General features: G+C 47.5%; 1 protein-coding gene across 1 annotated transcript in view; it reads right to left on the reverse strand.

The window, feature by feature from the left end:
- The window catches only part of smad10a (SMAD family member 10a), a 96176-nt gene that overhangs the window by 3723 nt on the left and 72837 nt on the right, over positions 1-19616 (reverse strand). The window contains exons 8-12 of the mRNA XM_078204411.1: positions 18507-18587; positions 16099-16152; positions 11411-11594; positions 10041-10209; positions 4625-4763 (exon numbers count right to left, since the gene is read on the reverse strand). Of these exons, the coding sequence (XP_078060537.1) occupies positions 4625-4763; positions 10041-10209; positions 11411-11594; positions 16099-16152; positions 18507-18587 (627 nt within the window). The remainder of the gene's footprint in view (positions 1-4624; positions 4764-10040; positions 10210-11410; positions 11595-16098; positions 16153-18506; positions 18588-19616) is intronic.

Consider the following 19616-nt stretch of genomic DNA (forward strand, 5'->3'; position numbering starts at 1 on the left):
CAGGAAGCTGAAGAACAGATGTGTAGGCAGCACACGGGATCATGGGTGAACTACCTAGATGGATTCAGAACTGGCTTGGCCATAGGAAGAAGTTTAACAACACCAGGTTAAAGTCCAACAGGTTTACTTGGTTGCAAAAGCCACAAGCTTTCGGAGCCTTAAGCTCCTTCTTCAGGTGAGTGGGAATTCTGTTCACAAACAGGGCGGCACGGTAGCACAATGGGCGGCACGGTAGCACAGTGATTAGCACTGCTGCTTCACAGCTCCAGGGACCTGGGTTCGATTCCCGGCTTGGGTCACTGTCTGTGTGGAGTTTGCACATTCTCCTCGTGTCTGCGTGGGTTTCCTCCGGGTGCTCCGGTTTCCTCCCACAGTCCAAAGATGTGTGGGTTAGGTTGATTGGCCATGCTAAAATTGCCCCTTAGTGTCCTGGGATGCGTAGCTCCTGGGTGGGATTGTGGTCGGTGCAGACTCGATGGGCCGAATGGCCTCTTTCTGTACTGTAGGGTTTCTATGATTCTATGATATAAAGACACAAACTCAATTTACAGAATAATGGTTGGAATGCGAGTCTTTACAGCTAATCAAGTCTTAAAGGTACAAACAATGTGAGTGGAGAGAGCATCAAGACAGGTTAAAGAGATGTGTATTGTCTCCAGACAGGACAGCCAGTGAAATTCTGCAAGTCCAGGCAAGCTGTGGGGATCACAGATAGTGTGACATGAACCCAATATCCCGGTTGAGGCCATCCTCACGTGTGCGGAACTTGGCTATCAGCTTCTGCACCGTCGTGTGTCGTGAAGGCCGCCTTGGAGAACGCTTACCCGAATATCAGAGGCCGAATGCCCCTGACTGCTGACGTGCTCCCCAACAGGAAGGTCTTGCCTGGTGATTGTCGAGCAGTGTTCATTCATCCGTTTTGGCAGCGTCTACATGGTTTCCCCAATGTACAATCACCAGGCAAGACTGTTCTCTTCCTGTTGGGGAGCACTTCAGCGGTCACGGGCATTCGGCCTCTGATATTCGGGTTTGCACATTCTCCCTGTGTCTGCGTGGGTTCCGGTTTCCTCCCACAGTCCAAAGATGTGCGGGTAAGGTGGATTGGCCATGCTGAAATTGACCCTAGCGTCAGGGGGATTTGCAGGGCAGATGAGGGTTATCAGAATAGGGTGTGGGTGGGATTGTGGTCGGTACAGACTTGATGGGCCGAATGACCTCCTTCTGTACTGTAGGGATTCTATGAAAGATGTTACCACAAGGATCATTTAGTTAGGAAATGTCAAGGTGCTAAGAACAAGTCGAAGGCTGAGCAGAGAGATTTAAATTCGAAAAAGCCTCAGTCAGCCATGAAATACCTGGAAAGCTTAGACCAGGCAGAGGAGCACTCTTACGACATGTTTGATATGAGTGAGGGGTGTGCAGAGCCTATTAATGTTACAGTGGATATTGACGGTAAAGAAATCGAGATGGAGGTGGGCCAGGAAGATCTACATCAGTAATCAGTGAGGAGACCCTCAGGAAGACATGGGGCTCTAAGCAAGCATCAGCCCACACTCAGGCAAAGGTCAAACTTCGGACGTACACCAGAGAGATCATACCGTTGCTTGGGGGCGTTAAGAGGTGGACACTGTGTACAACAGCCAAGAAGTTACAAGCGCACTTCTTGGAGGTGAAAGGGGAGGGGCGTGACTGGTTGAACTGGGGTGAGATTAAGCATACAGGTGAGGGAGGGTGTATCCAGAAGTACCCTGAGGTGTTCAAGGATGAACTGGGTACATTGCATGGTGCCACAGCTGTTCATATATCCTCAAGCAACTCCTCGCTTTTTCAAGGCCAGAACAGTGCCCTACGCTACGAAAGGCAAAGTGGAGGAAGATTTGTGCCCACAAGTTCAACAGAATTGGCAGAGTCACCAGTGTACTGTGCCGATCACAGCATAGTCACAAAGTTCCTGAAAGACTGATGTATACTTAAGACATCAGATTCATTGTATTTCCTTAAGGGGATTAATTTCCAGTCCTTAAGGGGGATTGAGATTAAGGGGGAGGGGGGGGAAGAGAGAGAGAGAGAGAGAGAAGCAGCATCATCTTATTTTGTTGTTGTCTCTGATGCTTCTGCGCGTGTGCAGAATGCTTTTATCGGTAGCGCAGGTTTCTTCTTCCAAGAGGGACCTGTGTACAAGAGGCTACTCCTGCTCCAGAGTTCTTGCTGTATTATATTTCAATGTTTCTTTGTACATAAAGCAATTTGAACTTATTAATGCGTCCAACTACCTTTTGTGGCTGATGTTACCGCATTATTACTTAACACAAATTAATTCTTGCTCTTTGAGCCAAGGTCATCTCTCGCTATGTATTAATGACATTAGCAATTAACAGATCTGTCCCACCACCTTTTCCTAGTTTCCTATTTATATGAAATGTTAAATATCCTTCAATATTCAGCTCTCAGTCTTGGTCACGTTGCAACCGTGTCTCCGTATTGGCTATCAGATCATACATATTTATTTATATCTTCTGCCCTAACAATTCCATCCATTTTGTTATGAATGCTGTAAGTATTCAGTTTTTCATAGAAATAGAATCATAGAAACCCTACAGTACAGAAAGAGGCCATTCGGCCCATCGAGTCTGCACCGACCACAATCCCACCCAGGCCCTACCCCCATATCCCTACATATTTTACCCGCTAATCCCTCTAATCTACGCATCCCAGGACACTAAGGGGCAATTTTTTACCGTGGCCAATCAACCTAACCCGCACATCTTTGGACTGCCTTCTTACCACTTTTGCAATCTCTGGCCTCACCTCACCTCTCTGTCCCTTCCTGCCACACTCTGGTTATCATTACCCAAATTGCCAACCTGCTCCGTTATCTCATTGTTTCCCTTTGATTTAATACATCTCCTCACGCTCGATACCTTCCTTCCATTTCGTTTAAAACCCTCTCCCCCATCCTGGTTACACAACTCGCCAGAATACTGATCCCAGCACAATTCAGGTGAAGATTATCCCAGCAATACAAAGAACAAGAACAAAGAACAATACAGCACAGGAACAGGCCCTTCGGCCCTCCAAGCCTGCGCCGCTCATGTGCCCACTGGACCATTCTTTTGTATCCCTCTATTCCCAGTCTGTTCATGCGGCTATCTAGATAAGTCTTAAACGTTCCCAGTGTGTCCGCCTCCACCACCTTGCTTGGCAGTGCATTCCAGGCCCCCACCACCCTCTGTGTAAAATACGTCCCCCTGACATCTGTGTTGAACCTTGCCCCCCTCACCTTGAACCCGTGACCCCTTGTGTTCGTCACCTCCGACCTGGGAAAAAGCTTCCCACTGTTCACCCTATCTATGCCCTTCATAATTTTATACACCTCTATTAGGTCGCCCCTCATCCTCCGTCTTTCCAGGGAGAACAACCCCAGTTTACCCAATCTCTCCTCATATCTAAGACCCTCTACACCAGGCAACATCCTGGTAAACCTTCTCTGTACTCTCTCCAAAGCCTCCACGTCCTTCTGGTAGTGTGGTGACCAGAGCTCCATTTCTCCCACACCAATCCTCAGCTATGCATTCATTGCTTTAATCTTATTTACCCGACACCAATTTACTCATGGTTAAGGTTCTGATTTTTATTTTGGCTCCCAGGTGTTCATAACCCTTGAGCAAGACCCTCTTTCCTAGTACTATCATCCAAACCAATGTGGACCACGACAACTGGATCGTCCCCTTGCACTGAAAGTTTTTACTCCACTCAGAGCAGTTGTCCTGAACCTTGGCACCAGGAAGACAACACAGCTGTTTTGGTTCATGCTCTCAGCTGCAGAGTGTCAACCCCCCCCTGACTATACTGTCCCCTACTACCATGACATCCTTATTAACTCTGCCCGCTTGAATTTCTTCCTGTCCCACAATACCATGGTCACTTTGCTCACTCACCTTGCAGCTCTCACTTTCACCCATACAGGCTACAGGAACCTCCGAGCTGTAGGACGATTGCACGTCTATCTTCTGGGTCTCTATGTCTGCCTCACTCAGAGTCACACCCCCTCATCCCTGATCACTGACTGAATCAGAGGGCCCTATCCTCAAGGGTGTGAATGCCTCCTGGAATAAAGTATCCAGGTAATGGTCCCCCTACCTGATGCATCGCCTCCTACTCAATGACTCTGAGCTGAAGCTTCACAAGCCATGGACACTTACTGCAGATGCGTTTGCCCTGGCTCACATCAGTATCCAGAAGCTTCCAATTCTGTAGTCACAAGAATTTTGCTTTCCGCAGGGAGTCTGACACAAAAATACAAGCTCTGAAAGTGTGGATCCTATCCAACATTGATGCAAAGAACGGACAAACTTGCATTCATGTCGAACCCCTCACCCTTTGGGTTGCCCCAAAGTGTTTCACAACCAATTAATTTTTTTTGGTAACATTGATTCGAAGATGAACATAGACCAGGATACTGGCACCCTTGCATTTCTTTGAAGATTGCTATGGGGGATCTTTCACATCCAGCAGAGAGGGCAGATGGTGCCTTGGTTTAAATTCTCAGATGAAGAATTTTTGGGATCATTTTGATTACTCTGCAGAGACAGACAATATGTATTTGAAATCGGCTTGTACTTACTAACAGCAGGGGCTATACCTCCCACAGAGCCAGGCCCCGGAATGTTTCCTGCCACAGCTGCAGCCTGTGCTGCCGCTGCGGCTTGCGCCGTGGCTGCCTGTTGCTGCATCTGTCGGTGACACTGACGCAAATCGAACACCTGCATAGAAAAAAGGGCAGTGGAAAGTAAAAACGATAAATGTACCACTCTTCATCTTGAAATGAAAGACAGACATCTGTCGTAGGTTACAGGGAGACACAGGTGGGCTGGTCAGACGGGCAGAGCAGTGACAGATGGTATTTAACCCTGATAAGTGCAAAATGATGCATTTTGTTAGAAGAAGACAAGGGAATATTTAATGAATGGCAGGCCACTAGGAAGCTCAGGTACAGACAGATCTTGGTGTATTTATTCACAGATCCCTGAAGGCAGCAGAGCAGGTGACTAGGGTAGCTGAGAAGGCATATGGGACACTTGCTTTTATCAATCGTGGCACAGAGTACAAGAGCGGGGAGGTTATGTTGGAGCTGTACAGAATGTTGGTGAGGCCACAGCTGGAGTAGTGCGTGCCGTTCTGGTCACCTCGCAATAGGAAGGATGTGATTGCACAAGAGGGAGTACAGAGGAGATTCACCAACCAGGATGTTGCCTAGAATGGAGCATTTGAGCTCCAAGGAGAGACTGGATAGGCTTGGATTGTTTTCTCTGGAGCAGAGAAGACTGAGAGGGGGTGCGATTGAGGTGCATAAGATTACGAGGGGGATGTACAGGGTGAAAGGACGCAGGTGACATAGTGGTTAGCGCTGCTGCCTCACAGCGCCAGGGACCCGGGTTCAATTCCTGGCTTGGGTCAGTGTGTGTGGAGTTTGCACGTTTTCCCCGTGTCTGCGTGGGTTTCCTCCGGGTGCTCTGGTTTTCTCCCACAGTCTGAAAGATATGCTGGTTAGGGTGCATTGATCCGAACAGGCGCCAGAGTGTGGTGACTAGGGGAATTTCACAGTAACTTCATTGCAGTGTTAATGTAAGCCTTAGTGACTAATAAATAAACTTTAAAAGTTATTCTCCTTAGTTCAGGGGTCAGTCACAAGGAGGCAGAGTTTTAGGGTGAGGGGCAGGAGATTCAGAGGGGATTTGAGAAAAATGTTTTTCACTCAGAGGGTGGCGGGAATCTGGAATGCGCTGCCTGGGAAGGTACTGGAGGCTGGAAACCTTACAACCGTTAAAAAAGTATTTGGATGAGCACTTGAAATATCTGAATATTCAAGGAGAAGTGCTGGAAAATGGGATTAGCGTTCCCTTAGTGGTAGTTGACAGTGCAGACATGGGCCTTTTCTGCACTGTAGAACTCTAACTCTGCCGTTACAACGCGGAGCTGATTTTTCCCTCTGCCCAATTTTTGGAACCACTCAAAGGAATATGCCTCGCCTCGTAATCTTATAAGAATGTGTGTGAGGTAGTGGGAAGTTATTGGTTTTGGTAAATTTTGGTCAGGATCTGACACTCTCTATCATGAACAATTGACAGGTCTTCATTTTTAAACTAGTGACAACCTTATTAAAACAATTAACAAACTGAATAAAATCCCAATAGAACACTGTTCAAATATTACAAGACTCCTTCAGGAATAATGAAATAAATCATTACAGAATTCACACACTCTCAACTAATATACAAACGAGCGTCTTTTGGAGGTATGAACCTTGTTTGGTGATGATTTCGTCTGAAATGCTTTGAGTTGGTCTCTCTCTCCATTTAGATGGTCATTTTATGAAGACATATACATGAAACTGCAGGATTTACATGACAGCCTCACCTACCCTCCTTCCGACTCAAGAGGTGACAAGTATACGCTGACAGTTACCCCTTTTGTCTGGGTTTATATACCTGGAATTACCTCACAGTATTCCTGCAATCTGAGTGGTTCGAGGCTGTCAACAACTCTCACATTTGAATCCCATTGGTTCTGTGCCTCTGCGTGCTTGCTTTAAAATCACTGGTCCAATTCAAAAGCCTGCGTTGTGAGGTTGGGACACTGACTGTTAGGCTTTTATACAACGTTACAGAAATCGCTTCTGCAGCCTGCTGTCTGAAAGTTAAAATCCACGCACAAAGACATCTGTTTTTTCAGAGAGACAATGCTATGATTTCTTCTTTTGGTTTTAGTATTTCTCTTCACGAGTTACATTTTTAACCTTACATGTGCAACTTCACAACACGAGTTAGTGCCTTTCACAACTTCAGGATGCTCCAAAGCACTTTGCAGCCAACAAAGTCCTTTTGGAGTGTCATCAGTGGTGAAATGTAGGAAATGCAGCAGCCAATTGGCAGATCATAGAATCATAGAAACCCTACAGTGCAGAAAGAGGCCATTCGGCCCATCGAGTCTGCACCGACCACAATCCCACCCAGGCCCTACCCCCACATATCCCTACATATTTACCCACTAGCCCCTCTAACCTATGCATCCCGGGACACTAAGGGGCAATTTAGAATGGCCAATCAACCTAGCCCACACATCTTTGGACTGTGGGAGGAAACCGGAGCACCCGGAGGAAACCCACGCAGACACAGGGAGAATGTGCAAACTCCACACAGACAGCGACCCAAGCCGGGAATCAAACCCAGGTCCCTGGAGCTGTGAAGCAGCAGTGCTAACCACTGTGCTACCGTGCCGCCCTGATGGTGTCGGTGAGAACATCACCGACAGAAGTCTCGCTGGATTGAAGTTTAAACGTGGTAATGAGCAGATAATCTGGTCATTGCCACTTTAATGTATCTTCACTTCCTTTGGTAGACCTTGACAAGGTTATGGCTAAAAACTGTATAATTGTTACTGTTCTATTCAGAGTTTAAAGAGTGCAGGAGGAAAGTCACATCTGAGTTATGATAACCCTGATATATAAATGCTACTAATCATACTTATTAATGTACTGATGTACGCTTTGGTTAAACATTTGTAATTGCATAATGTGACATGCAGTTGTAAAACAAGATAAAAATTATCAGTATAGTATATAATAATATATTCGCTGGATGTTTATGATGTTAAGTTCTTGTAAAGAAATTGTAAAGAAGCTTTCACTGCAGTGAACCTTTCTTTCTCCAAAAGAGGCTGCACATGCGTGGCCGGGTAGAGGCTGCACATGCGTGGCCGGGTAGAGGCTGCACATGCGTGGCCGGGTAGAGGCTGCACATGCGTGGCCGGGTAGAGGCTGCACATGCGTGGCCGGGTAGAGGCTGCACATGCGTGGCCGGGTAGAGGCTGCACATGCGTGGCCGGGTAGAGGCTGCACATGCGTGGCCGGGTAGAGGCTGCACATGCGTGGCCGGGTAGAGGCTGCACATGCGTGGCCGGGTAGAGGCTGCACATGCGTGGCCGGGTAGAGGCTGCACATGCGTGGCCGGGTAGAGGCTGCACATGCGTGGCCGGGTAGAGGCTGCACATGCGTGGCCGGGTAGAGGCTGCACATGCGTGGCCGGGTAGAGGCTGCACATGCGTGGCCGGGTAGAGGCTGCACATGCGTGGCCGGGTAGAGGCTGCACATGCGTGGCCGGGTAGAGGCTGCACATGCGTGGCCGGGTAGAGGCTGCACATGCGTGGCCGGGTAGAGGCTGCACATGCGTGGCCGGGTAGAGGCTGCACATGCGTGGCCGGGTAGAGGCTGCACATGCGTGGCCGGGTAGAGGCTGCACATGCGTGGCCGGGTAGAGGCTGCACATGCGTGGCCGGGTAGAGGCTGCACATGCGTGGCCGGGTAGAGGCTGCACATGCGTGGCCGGGTAGAGGCTGCACATGCGTGGCCGGGTAGAGGCTGCACATGCGTGGCCGGGTAGAGGCTGCACATGCGTGGCCGGGTAGAGGCTGCACATGCGTGGCCGGGTAGAGGCTGCACATGCGTGGCCGGGTAGAGGCTGCACATGCGTGGCCGGGTAGAGGCTGCACATGCGTGGCCGGGTAGAGGCTGCACATGCGTGGCCGGGTAGAGGCTGCACATGCGTGGCCGGGTAGAGGCTGCACATGCGCAGTTGGTGCCTTTCGCACCTTCAGACTGAGAACAGGACTTGCACACAGACGCAGAAGAAAAGTGAAATGGTGCAAAACCGGAGATCAGACGACCTGAACAGGATGGTAATTTGAGGAGGGGGGGGGATGGATTTCTGGCGTGTTTCTCACGGCACACTGTTGGCTGGCGGCAGGATCTTGTGGTCCCACCGCTGTCACCAGGATGTACAAGGGTGAAGGACACGGGGATGGGGGACAGGGAGAAGGTCCCAAATCAAGTCCAAAACCAGGGAGGAGGACAGAAAGAGATCCCATGAGGAAATCCAAGGCAGGGAAAAGACAGGGATCAGAGATAAATCCCACTGAGCTAAAATAAACCACAAGAGCAGAGAAAAACGCTCCAATTAAAGAAGGAGCTGCAGGGAACAAATTTGAATTAGAGAAGTCCAGAAGATCCGAGAGAGTAGCCATAGATTAGTGACTTTTTGCTGTCGGCCATAAGGGAAAGGACATCTTGTTGGGGCAGTAGTACTCTGCTTGGCATGGCCGAAGATCTGAAAGTGTGCTTGCAAGGTGAAGCTGAGTGTACTCAGAGATCCAGGAGGAAGGAACCTCAGAAGACAAGATTGAAGCCCTGTGAGGTCGATCCTGATTGAGGCTGTACGAGTGGCAGCAACATTTGAAGAGAATTCCAAGGCAAGATCTTCAAATGTGGAGATAGGAAACTCTTATGGGAATCGCAGAGCTTCAGTGAGACTCATCCAGATGGGTTGTTCAGAAATCCACAGAATCTGCTTTGGTTGCACTTGTCGGTTACTTTGGTGTGTGTGGTGTAACCACAGTTCACCAGTCGATTAACATGTACCACGTACTTATCCTGAATCAGAGGCAGAGAAAGCTCTGGGGGGTGGTAGGTGTGTATGGTGGGATTGGGAGTGAAGGTTGTGCGTTTAGGGAGGAGCAAGGTTACGTGATCTAACATGAAAAGATGAGAATTTTAAATTGGAGGTGTTAGGAGGTCAGGAGCCAAAGCGGGACAGCAAGGATATGGTTGATGAATAAGCAGGACAGAATACAGAGGTTTGCATGAAATTAAGGTTACAGAGAGCTGAGAATTAGAATAAATTATTTACGATGGATCCTAGAAGGCATGAATGTGTTTGATCTGACACAAGCTACAATTGACTTCAGTGACAAAACAGCCAGTGTATGATCATTCAATATTTAAAGCTGCTTTGGGACATTTACTTATGAGAGCACAAGCAAATTAAGCTGAAGCTTTGATACAGCTGCTGTGTACACAAGAACCTGAGGAGACTTACCCTCCCTTCAATTTCCTTAGGCACGAGTGCTCATTTGCAACAACATGGCTTATACTGAGAACAGTCTACATTCAACACTTATCTCAATAGGAATGAATTATTCACCCTCACCTTGATATATGCACCAGGATAAATTTTATGTACAGCATCTCCTGGCGCCCGACCTGCCTCTCGGTCCAGGTAGTAGCTTTGCACAAATACAGCATGGTCACTGAGGCATCGCATCCAGACATCACCCTCACCCCGACACTCCAGCTGGATGCCCTTACCAATGTGTAATCTGCAAAACCACAACACAGAAGCTGCCCTTTAATTAACATCTACAACCTCACAACTGCACTTCTAAACACGTTACACTGACATACAATGCTCGGTAAAGTGTCTTTTCCTGCCAGGAAGGGGAAATCAAATGGTGCAGAGGGGTGAACACACACTGTTTGTTCATTTGAGAACTATGTTAGAATTCAGGCAAAAAAGTGAAATGATCCTACAGATAACCATGTCCGTTGCTCCTATAACCCAGGGGAGAATTATAACAAAATTAACTTTGGTATTCTCAATCCAGTTTAGTATGCTTAAAGTTTATTTATTAGTGTCACAAGTAGGCTTACGTTGACACTGCAATGACATTACTGTGAAAATCCCCTAGTCGCCACACTCCGGCGCCTGTTCAGGTACATGGAGGGAGAATTTAGATGGCAATGCACCCTAACCAGCATGTCTTTCAGACTGTGGGAGAAAACCGGAGCACCCGGAGGAAACCCACACAGGCACGGGGAGAACGTGCAAACTCCGCACAGTGACCCAAATCGGGAATTGAGTTCGGGTTCCTGGGGCTGTGAGGCAGCAGTGCTGACCACTGTGCCACCATGCCAGTCCATTCTGCAACATTGCAAAAATACAGTGCTCAATTATAAATCTGACTCAGAGGGGGTTCTGTGAGAAATGGGACTGGCTGAGAATATCCAAAGAGCATAATGAGCATCTTCCATATCGTAAAAGAACTGTGCAGGATAAAACGTACATTGAGTTTTCTCTTCTCTAATACAGGATGCCTGGATGTGTCAGCCACAGCAGCAAAGAATGACACTGAAACTTGGAATCTCCTGTTCACGATGGCTTAATTTAACAGTTGGTGCACATTCACCCACTGAGATTGAGGAATCCAAGAGTAAAAGTCTCTAATAGTTTCTGGTTTAGTACATCCACAGTGGGCACAGGCTCACAGATCATACGGTGCAGGTTCAATTCTCGGAGGGCAAACGTAAAGGTTTAGACAAAGGTCTTGTGACGTTACCTTGGATGTCTAGTGCAAAGAGAAACATGCAACAGGCTGGGAACAGATCTCCCATCACCTGAAGTATGCACAAGATTTGTACGGGTGGAGGTGAGAAAGTATAAATGTATTTTAGACAGCAATAGCACCAGCCAGCCAAACTGTCCCATACACTAGTGTTTACAACAGCGTTCTTTACACTAACCTGGCTTTCTCGCTGGCATCAGTACGATGTACATTTGAAAGCTGGCCGAGACAGAAACGATCTCCTCCTGAAGGATCCACATAGCCATCGACTGTCACTATTGGACAGCTAGAGGGAACTTTGAACATCTCTCCCACCTGCACGTCCATCTCAAAGTATGTGATCGAACACCAGAACTCGGGGCCTGTAGAGGAGCAAACATGAGAGGAACTGATAGACAGAGCAAGGAAGGAGTGAGGAAACTCATTGGAAAAGGAAAAAAAAACCACAATCAGAACACAGAAGACAAATACAAACACCGGTACATTTGCTACACACTGAGAACTGTGCATCATATTGTAAAAACAATATAGAACCGCTGGAAAAAAGATTCAGAAGGATGATCCCAGAACTGGCTGGATATCCTCAATTGTAAAATTTGAATAGGCTACAAACATTTCTCTAAAATAAAGGTCTTCAAGACACTGAAGAGACAGAAGAGGGTGGACATAGAGAAAATATTTCCACTTCTGTGGGGAGACCAGAACTATGGGTAATAAATACAAGATAGTAACTAAGAATCTAATAGAGAATTCAGGAGACACTTCTTTACCTAGAGAGAATGGTGAGAATGTGAAATTCCCTACCACACGGAGCAGCTAAAACCAACAGCATAATTATAGCTCAAGGCAAAGCTTGATAAGTACAGAAGGGAAAAAGGAATATGTTGATGGGGTTAGAACAAAAGGGACTGGGATGAGGCTCACGTGGAGCATAAACAAGAAGACAGCAGTCGGTCCAAATGAACTGCAACAACTGTCTTGTTTACGCAACATATCTGTGCTGGGTGTGTTGAGCTGCGGTTCCTAAGGGACCATGTTAGGGAACTGGAATTGCAGCTCGAGGACCTTCGCCGGGTTAGGGATAATGAGGAGGTCATTGACAGGAGCTATCGGCAGGTGGTCACACCGGGACCACGGGAGGAGGGTAACTGGGTAACAGTGAGGAAGGAGAAAGCTCGGTTGATGGTGAGCACCCCGGTGGATGTGCCCCTTAATAATAAGTACTCCTGTCTGAGTACTACTGGGGTGGACAGCCCACCTGGGGGAAGCAGCGGTGGCAGTGTCTCTGGAGCTGAGCCTGGCCCAGTAGTGCAAAAGGGTAAGGAAAGGAGGGTAGTGCTAATTGGGGACTCTACGGTGAGGGGGTCAGATAGGCGTTTTTGCAGACACAGACGGGACTCTCGGATGGTGGTTTGCCTCCCTGGTGCAGGGGTCCGGGATGTCTCTGGTCAAGTCCCAGAAATCCTGAAGGGGGAGGGAGAGGAGCCGAAGGTCGTGATGCATATAGGTACTGCTGACATAGGTAGGAAGAGGGAAGGGGTCATGAAAAGAGAATATAGGGAGTTAGGTAGACAGCTGAGAAAGAGGAATGCAAAGGTAGTAATCTCGGGATTGCTGCCTGTGCCGCGGGAGAGTGAGAACAGGAATCGGTGGAGAATGAATGCGTGGCTGAGGGACTGGAGCAAGGGACAAGGATTTGGGTACTTGGATCATTGGGACCTCTTTAGGGGCAGGTGTGACCTGTTTAAAAAAGACGGGTGGCACTTGAATCCCAGGGGGACCAATATCCTGGCGGGAAGGTTGGCTAAGGCTACTGGAGAGACTTTAAACTAGAAAGGTTGGGGGGAGGGAATCGAAATGAGGGGACTGAGAGCGAGGAGGTTAGCTCGCAAATAGATAAGGAATGTAAACAGGGTAAGAGGGAGGTTAGACGAGTGATGGAGAAGGGAAGTGCTCAGGCTGAAGGTCTGAGATGTGTCTATTTTAATGCCAGGAGTGTAGTGAATAAAGTGGATGAGCTTAGAGCGTGGATTGCTGCTTCGAATTGTGATGTGGTGGCCATTACGGAGACTTGGATGTCTCAGGGACAGGACTGGGTGCTTCAGGTGCCGGGTTTTAGATGTTTCAGGAAGGACAGGGAGGGAGGCAAGAGAGGGGGGGAGTGGCACTGTTGATCAGGGATAGTGTCACGGCTGTAGAGAAGGTGGACGCCGTGGAGGGATTGACTACGGAGTCTCTGTGGGTGGAGGATAGGAACAGGAAGGGGTCGGTAACGTTGCTGGGTGTTTTCTATAGGCCGCCCAATAGTAACAGAGATGTTGAGGAGCAGATGGGGAAACAGATCCTGGAGAGATGTAGGAATAACAGAGTTGTCGTGATGGGAGATTTTAATTTCCCAAACATAGATTGGAATATCCCTAGGGCTAGGGGTTTGGATGGAGAGGAGTTTGTTAGGTGTGTCCAGGAGAGTTTCCTGACACAGTATGTGGATAAGCCTACTAGAGGAGAGGCTGTACTTGATCTGGTGCTGGCTAATGAACCTGGACAGGTGGAGGATCTCTCGGTGGGTGAGCATCTTGGGGATAGCGATCATAATTCTATCTCCTTCACGATAGCATTGGAAAGAGATAGGATCAGGCAGGCTAGGAAAGTGTTTCTCTGGAGTAAAGGGAAATACAGTGTCATCAGGGAGGAAATTAGACGGGTAAATTGGAAGGAGGCATTCTTGGGGAAAAGTACCGAAGGAAAGTGGAGGATTTTCAAGGAATGTTTGTCTGGAGCTCTGCATGACAACGTTCCGATGAGACAGGGGGGTGTTGGTAGGGTACGGGAACCGTGGTGCACGAAGGTTGTGATGAACCTGGTGAATAAGAAAAGAGAGGCGTACAGAAGGTTCAGAGAGCTAGGAGGTGTTAAGGATTTAGAGGAGTATACGGGATGTAGGAAGGAGCTTAAGAAGGAAATTAGGAGAGCGAGAAGGGGTCATGAGAAGGCCTTGGCGGGTAAGATTAAGGAGAATCCCAAGGCTTTCTACAAATATGTCAAGAGTAAAAGGATGAGATGTGAAGGCATAGGACCCTTAAAAGGTGAAGGGGGAAAAGTTTGTGCGGAACCGTTAGAAATGGCGGAGCTGCTTAATGAATACTTTACCTCGGTATTCACGGTGGAAAGGGATCTGGGTGGTTGTACTGCTGGTTTGCGGTGGACAGAAAGGATCGAGCATGTGGACATAAAGAAAGAGGATGTGTTGGAACTATTGAATGGCATCAAGGTTGGTAAGTCGCCGGGACCGGATGGGATGTACCCCAGGTTACTGTGGGAGGCGAGGGAGGAGATTGCGGAGCCTTTGGCGATGATCTTTGCATCGTCGATGGAGACGGGAGAGGTTCCGGAGGATTGGAGGATTGCAGATGTGGTCCCTATATTCAAGAAAGGGAACAGGGACAGCCCGGGAAATTACCGACCGGTGAGTCTAACCTCAGTGGTTGGTAAGTTGATGGAGAGGATCCTGAGAGACAGGATTTATGATCATCTAGAGAAGTTTAGTATGATCAAAAGTAGTCAGCACGGCTTTGTCAGGGGCAGGTCGTGCCTTACGAGCCTGGTTGAGTTCTTTGAAAATGTGACCAAACACATTGACGAAGGAAGAGCGGTGGATGTGGTCTATATGGACTTCAGCAAGGCGTTCGATAAGGTCCCCCATGCAAGACTTCTTGAGAAAGTGAGAGGGCATGGGATCCAAGGGGCTGTTGCCTTGTGGATCCAGAACTGGCTTGCCTGCAGAAGGCAGAGAGTGGCTGTGGAGGGGTCTTTCTCTGCATGGAGGTCAGTGACCAGTGGAGTGCCCCAGGGATCTGTTCTGGGACCCTTGCTGTTTGTCATTTTCATAAATGACCTGGATGAGGAAGTGGAGGGATGGGTTGGTAAGTTTGCTGACGACACCAAGGTAGGTGGTGTTGTGGATAGTTTGGAGGGATGTCAGAAGTTGCAGCGAGACATAGATAGAATGCAAGACTGGGCGGAGAAGTGGCAGATGGACTTCAACCCGGATAAGTGTGTGGTGATCCATTTTGGCAGATCCAATGGGATGAAGCAGCAGTATAATATGAAGGGTACCATTCTTAGCAGTGTAGAGGATCAGAAGGACCTTGGGGTCCGGGTCCATAGGACTCTTAAATCGGCCTCGCAGGTGGAGGATGCGGTCAAGAAGGCGTACGGCGTACTGGCCTTCATTAATCGAGGGATTGAGTTTAGGAGTCGGGAGATAATGCTGCAGCTTTATAGGACCCTGGTTAGACCCCACTTGGAGTACTGCGCGCAGTTCTGGTCACCTCATTACAGGAAAGATGTTGAAGCCATTGAAAGGGTGCAGAGGAGATTTACAAGGATGTTGCCTGGATTGGGGGGCATGCCTTATGAGGATAGGTTGAGGGAGCTTGGTCTCTTCTCCCTGGAGAGACGAAGGATGAGAGGTGACCTGATAGAGGTTTACAAGATGTTGAGAGGTCTGGATAGGGTAGACTCTCAGAGGCTATTTCCAAGGGCTGAAATGGTTGCTACGAGAGGACACAGGTTTAAGGTGCTGGGGGGTAGGTACAGAGGAGATGTCAGGGGTAAGTTTTTCACTCAGAGGGTGGTGGGTGAGTGGAATCGGCTGACGTCGGTGGTGGTGGAGGCAAACTCGTTGGGGTCTTTTAAGAGACTTCTGGATGAGTACATGGGATTTAATGGGATTGAGGGCTATAGATAGGCCTAGAGGTGGGGATGTGATCGGCGCAACTTGTGGGCCGAAGGGCCTGTTTGTGCTGTGGCTTTCTATGTTCTATGTTCTAACTTAATTCTATGTATGTTTGGAAAGTTAATTACCTGGATGGTTGGAAATTGGCTGCTGATAGGATGCCCCGTTGTGATGTGACGACCCTAGAGGCACAAGTTAACTGTTATAAAGTACAGCAATATGAAAGTATCAATACTACTAATTTTAATAGGCATTCTCAAAAGGTATATTACAGTTCGTTCAGCCTGAAATTCATATAAATTCAATAATAACTCCCAACAGAACTGATAGGCTTCTGATCAGAGTGAATGACATGCAAATGAATTTGAAGTAAATGAGAAGTGATTATCTAAACACCCCCTCCCTCCTGCCAAGTTGTTTACAGATCTGGAAATTCCTCTCTGCACAGTATGACTGACACCAGCTTCACCCTGTCACCTCCCTCGCCAGTACAGCCACACTCCGCGTAATGGCACCAAACCTCAGCACCTCGGCAGTATCGCCTTCCTCTGGTGAATTCCCTGCCTACTGTACTCACAGCTCCTGGCTTCCAACACAAGGACCGAGCGCCAGCTTCCAGCTCTAACACCGCTCGTCTCTGCTGAAACCTCATCCATGACTTCACCTCCAAACATGACGACTGCAATGCTCTGCCCCCAGAAATATCAACTCATCGAAAACTCTTGTACCCATATCCTATCCTTCATCCAGTTCCAATTGTACACCGCCCCTCTCCTTCCTGACTTAAACACTGGTTTGTGGCGTCAGCAATGCTCAGTGCTAGCAGGACCCGGCTAAATCAGAGGTCATGGCTTCAAGTCCCTATTCGAGACTTGAACACAGAATTCAGGCTGACATCCCAGTGTAGTACGGGTACATGCGCTAAATTGTTAGAGGTGTTGTCTTTAGCTGAGACATTAACCAAGGTTCAGATTTCCCTCTCCGTTTGATTTAAAGGATTCAAAGATGTGCGGGTTAGGTGGATTGGCCATGCTAAATTGCCCCTTAGTGTCCAAAGATGTCTAGGTTAGGGGGATTGGCCATGCTAAATGTGCAGGGTTATAGGGATAGAGTAGAGGGGAGGGCTTGGGTGTGATGCTCTTTCGGAGAGTCAGTGCAGACCTGATGGGCCGAATGATCTCTTTCTGCAGTGTAGGGATTATTATGGTTCTACGAATTCCATGGCACTATTTTCAAAAGTAGTAGTAGGAGTTGTCGTCAATGTCCTGACAAATATTTATCCCTCAACCAAAATCACAAAAGCAGATTAACTGGTCAATTTATGATTTGCATTTGTGGGATCTTGCTGTGCACCAATTGTCTGCCATGATTCCAACATTGCAACTACAATGACACTTCAAAAACTCATTCACCTGATCTGGGATAACCTGAGTAAGAAGTCTTACAACACCAGGTTAAAGTCCAACAGGTTTATTTGGTAGCACGAGCTTTCGGAGTGCCGCTCCTTCATCAGGTAAGTGGAGGGGTAGGTTTCACAAACACGGCATATATAGACAAAAGCACAATTGTAAGATAATGGTTGGAATGCGAATCTTTTCAGGTGACCAAGTCTTTACAGGTACAGACAGCACGAGTGGAGAGGGGGATAATCACAGGAGAGTAACCTGAGGCAATGAAAAACACCACATAACGTGCACAACAGATTGGAAGAAATAGATAGTATGAAATAGGAAGGTAAGAGGGCCATAAATTAGAGGACACGTTATTAAGTTCTGATGAAGGGTCATCACAACCTGAAATGTTAATACTGTTTGTCTCTACAGGTGCAGCCTGACCTGCTGTTGGTCACAGTTACCTCACTGCTACATATACCAAATTATGTTTTTATAGAATCATGAAAAAGTGCAGAAATAGGCCATTCGACTCATCATGTCTGTGCCAGCCCAAAAAAGAGGGAACAATAAACTAGCTGCTCATTTTAATCCTGCTTTCCAGCACCTGGTGCGTAATCTTGCAGGTTACAGCACCTCAGATACAGATCCAGGTACCTAAAGTGTTTCAGCTTCAACCACTGACTTAGGCAGTGAATTCCAGATACCCACCACACACCGGCTGAAAAGGTTTTCCCTCTTGTCCCCTCTAATCCTCCTACCTATCAGTTAAATCTATACCCCCTGGGTATTTGACCCCTCAGCTAGGGGAATCAAGTCTGCCCTGTCATTCCTATCTCCACCCCTCATAATTTTGTACAGCTCAGTTAGGTCACCCTGAGCTCAGCCTCCTCTGTTCGAAGGAAGACGACCCTGGTCTATCCAATCGCTCCCCATTGCTGCAATTTCCAAACCCTGGCAAAATTCTTTGAGTGGGATAACTGAGCTGCATTAATAAAAAATTCTTTCCATTTCATTTGTAAGGTTGCCACAGCTTTTATTGCAATCCTGCCCATTTTTCCAATGCAACTGCAATGGAGATAAACAACAACACTGGTGCAAACGTACTTCCATGATTTTAAAAAGACAGGACAAAGCTTACTCACCATTATGTGGTGTGCGTGGTTGTGAAGATGAGGCAGTGTGACGCAAGAGAAATGGTATCACAGCTGTTTGCGATGGCTGACCTGAGGATCACACGATCATGCACACTGAGCAGTGAGGTTTTATAAAACAACTTATCAACTCAATGTGCATTATGGACAGATAACTCTCAGAACATACTAATTTAAGGATTATATTGCTTTTGATTTCTCTTTACAATGGAATCACAGTAATTGCTAAACCTCCCTGCCAAACGGCTAGTCGATTCACCTGTAGCTATTAAGCCGGTGCTGACCTTAAAGCAGTGGTCAGTTTAGTTCCTTTAGTCAACCTAATGATGGGGCAATCCAGTCCACATCAATTCCCATATTTCAGTGAACTGTAATCAGTTGATAACAAAGTGGAGACAAAGCAGTTAGATTCTGCAAGGGAAAACACCTGGGTCGACTGGTACAAAATCAAAGACGGACTTATAATTAATACCTTCACACGATAAAATGGCAATTGTATGCAACAACAGAAACTATGAAGAATTAGTCTACATGAAAACAAAACCACAAGCTACTGATAAGCAGTGAGGCTTTTGACAAGATCCTACATTGGAGACTGTCCAGTGGTGTGCCACAGGGATTGATGCTGGGTCCCTTGCTGCTTGTAGCGTAGGCACAGGTTCACAGTGCAGGTTCAATTCTTGGAGGGCAAACTCAAAGGTTTAGATCTAGTGATCTAGGTGTGAATGTGGAAGGTAAATTCACAGATGACACAAAATTGGTGGTGTGATAAATAGTGAGGAAGAAAGCCTTAGATTACGGGATGGGCTGGTCAGATGGGCAGATCAGTGGCAAAAATGTGAGGTGATGTATTTTGGGAGAACTAGCAAGGCAAGGGAATGCACAACAAACGGTAGGACACTAGAAAGTAAAGAGGACCAGGGGGACCTTAGGGGTGCATATTCAAAGATCCCTGAAGGAAGCAGGAGAGATAAGGTGATTAAGAAGGTATATGGGATACTCACCTTTATTAACTGAGGCATAGCATCTAAGAGCAGGGAAGTTATGATGGAGCTGTATAAAATGCCTGTTAGGTCACTACTCTAACTGTGACCTAACAGG

This window comes from Mustelus asterias, unplaced genomic scaffold (genome assembly GCF_964213995.1).
Source record: "Mustelus asterias unplaced genomic scaffold, sMusAst1.hap1.1 HAP1_SCAFFOLD_326, whole genome shotgun sequence".
Taxonomy (NCBI): domain Eukaryota; kingdom Metazoa; phylum Chordata; class Chondrichthyes; order Carcharhiniformes; family Triakidae; genus Mustelus; species Mustelus asterias.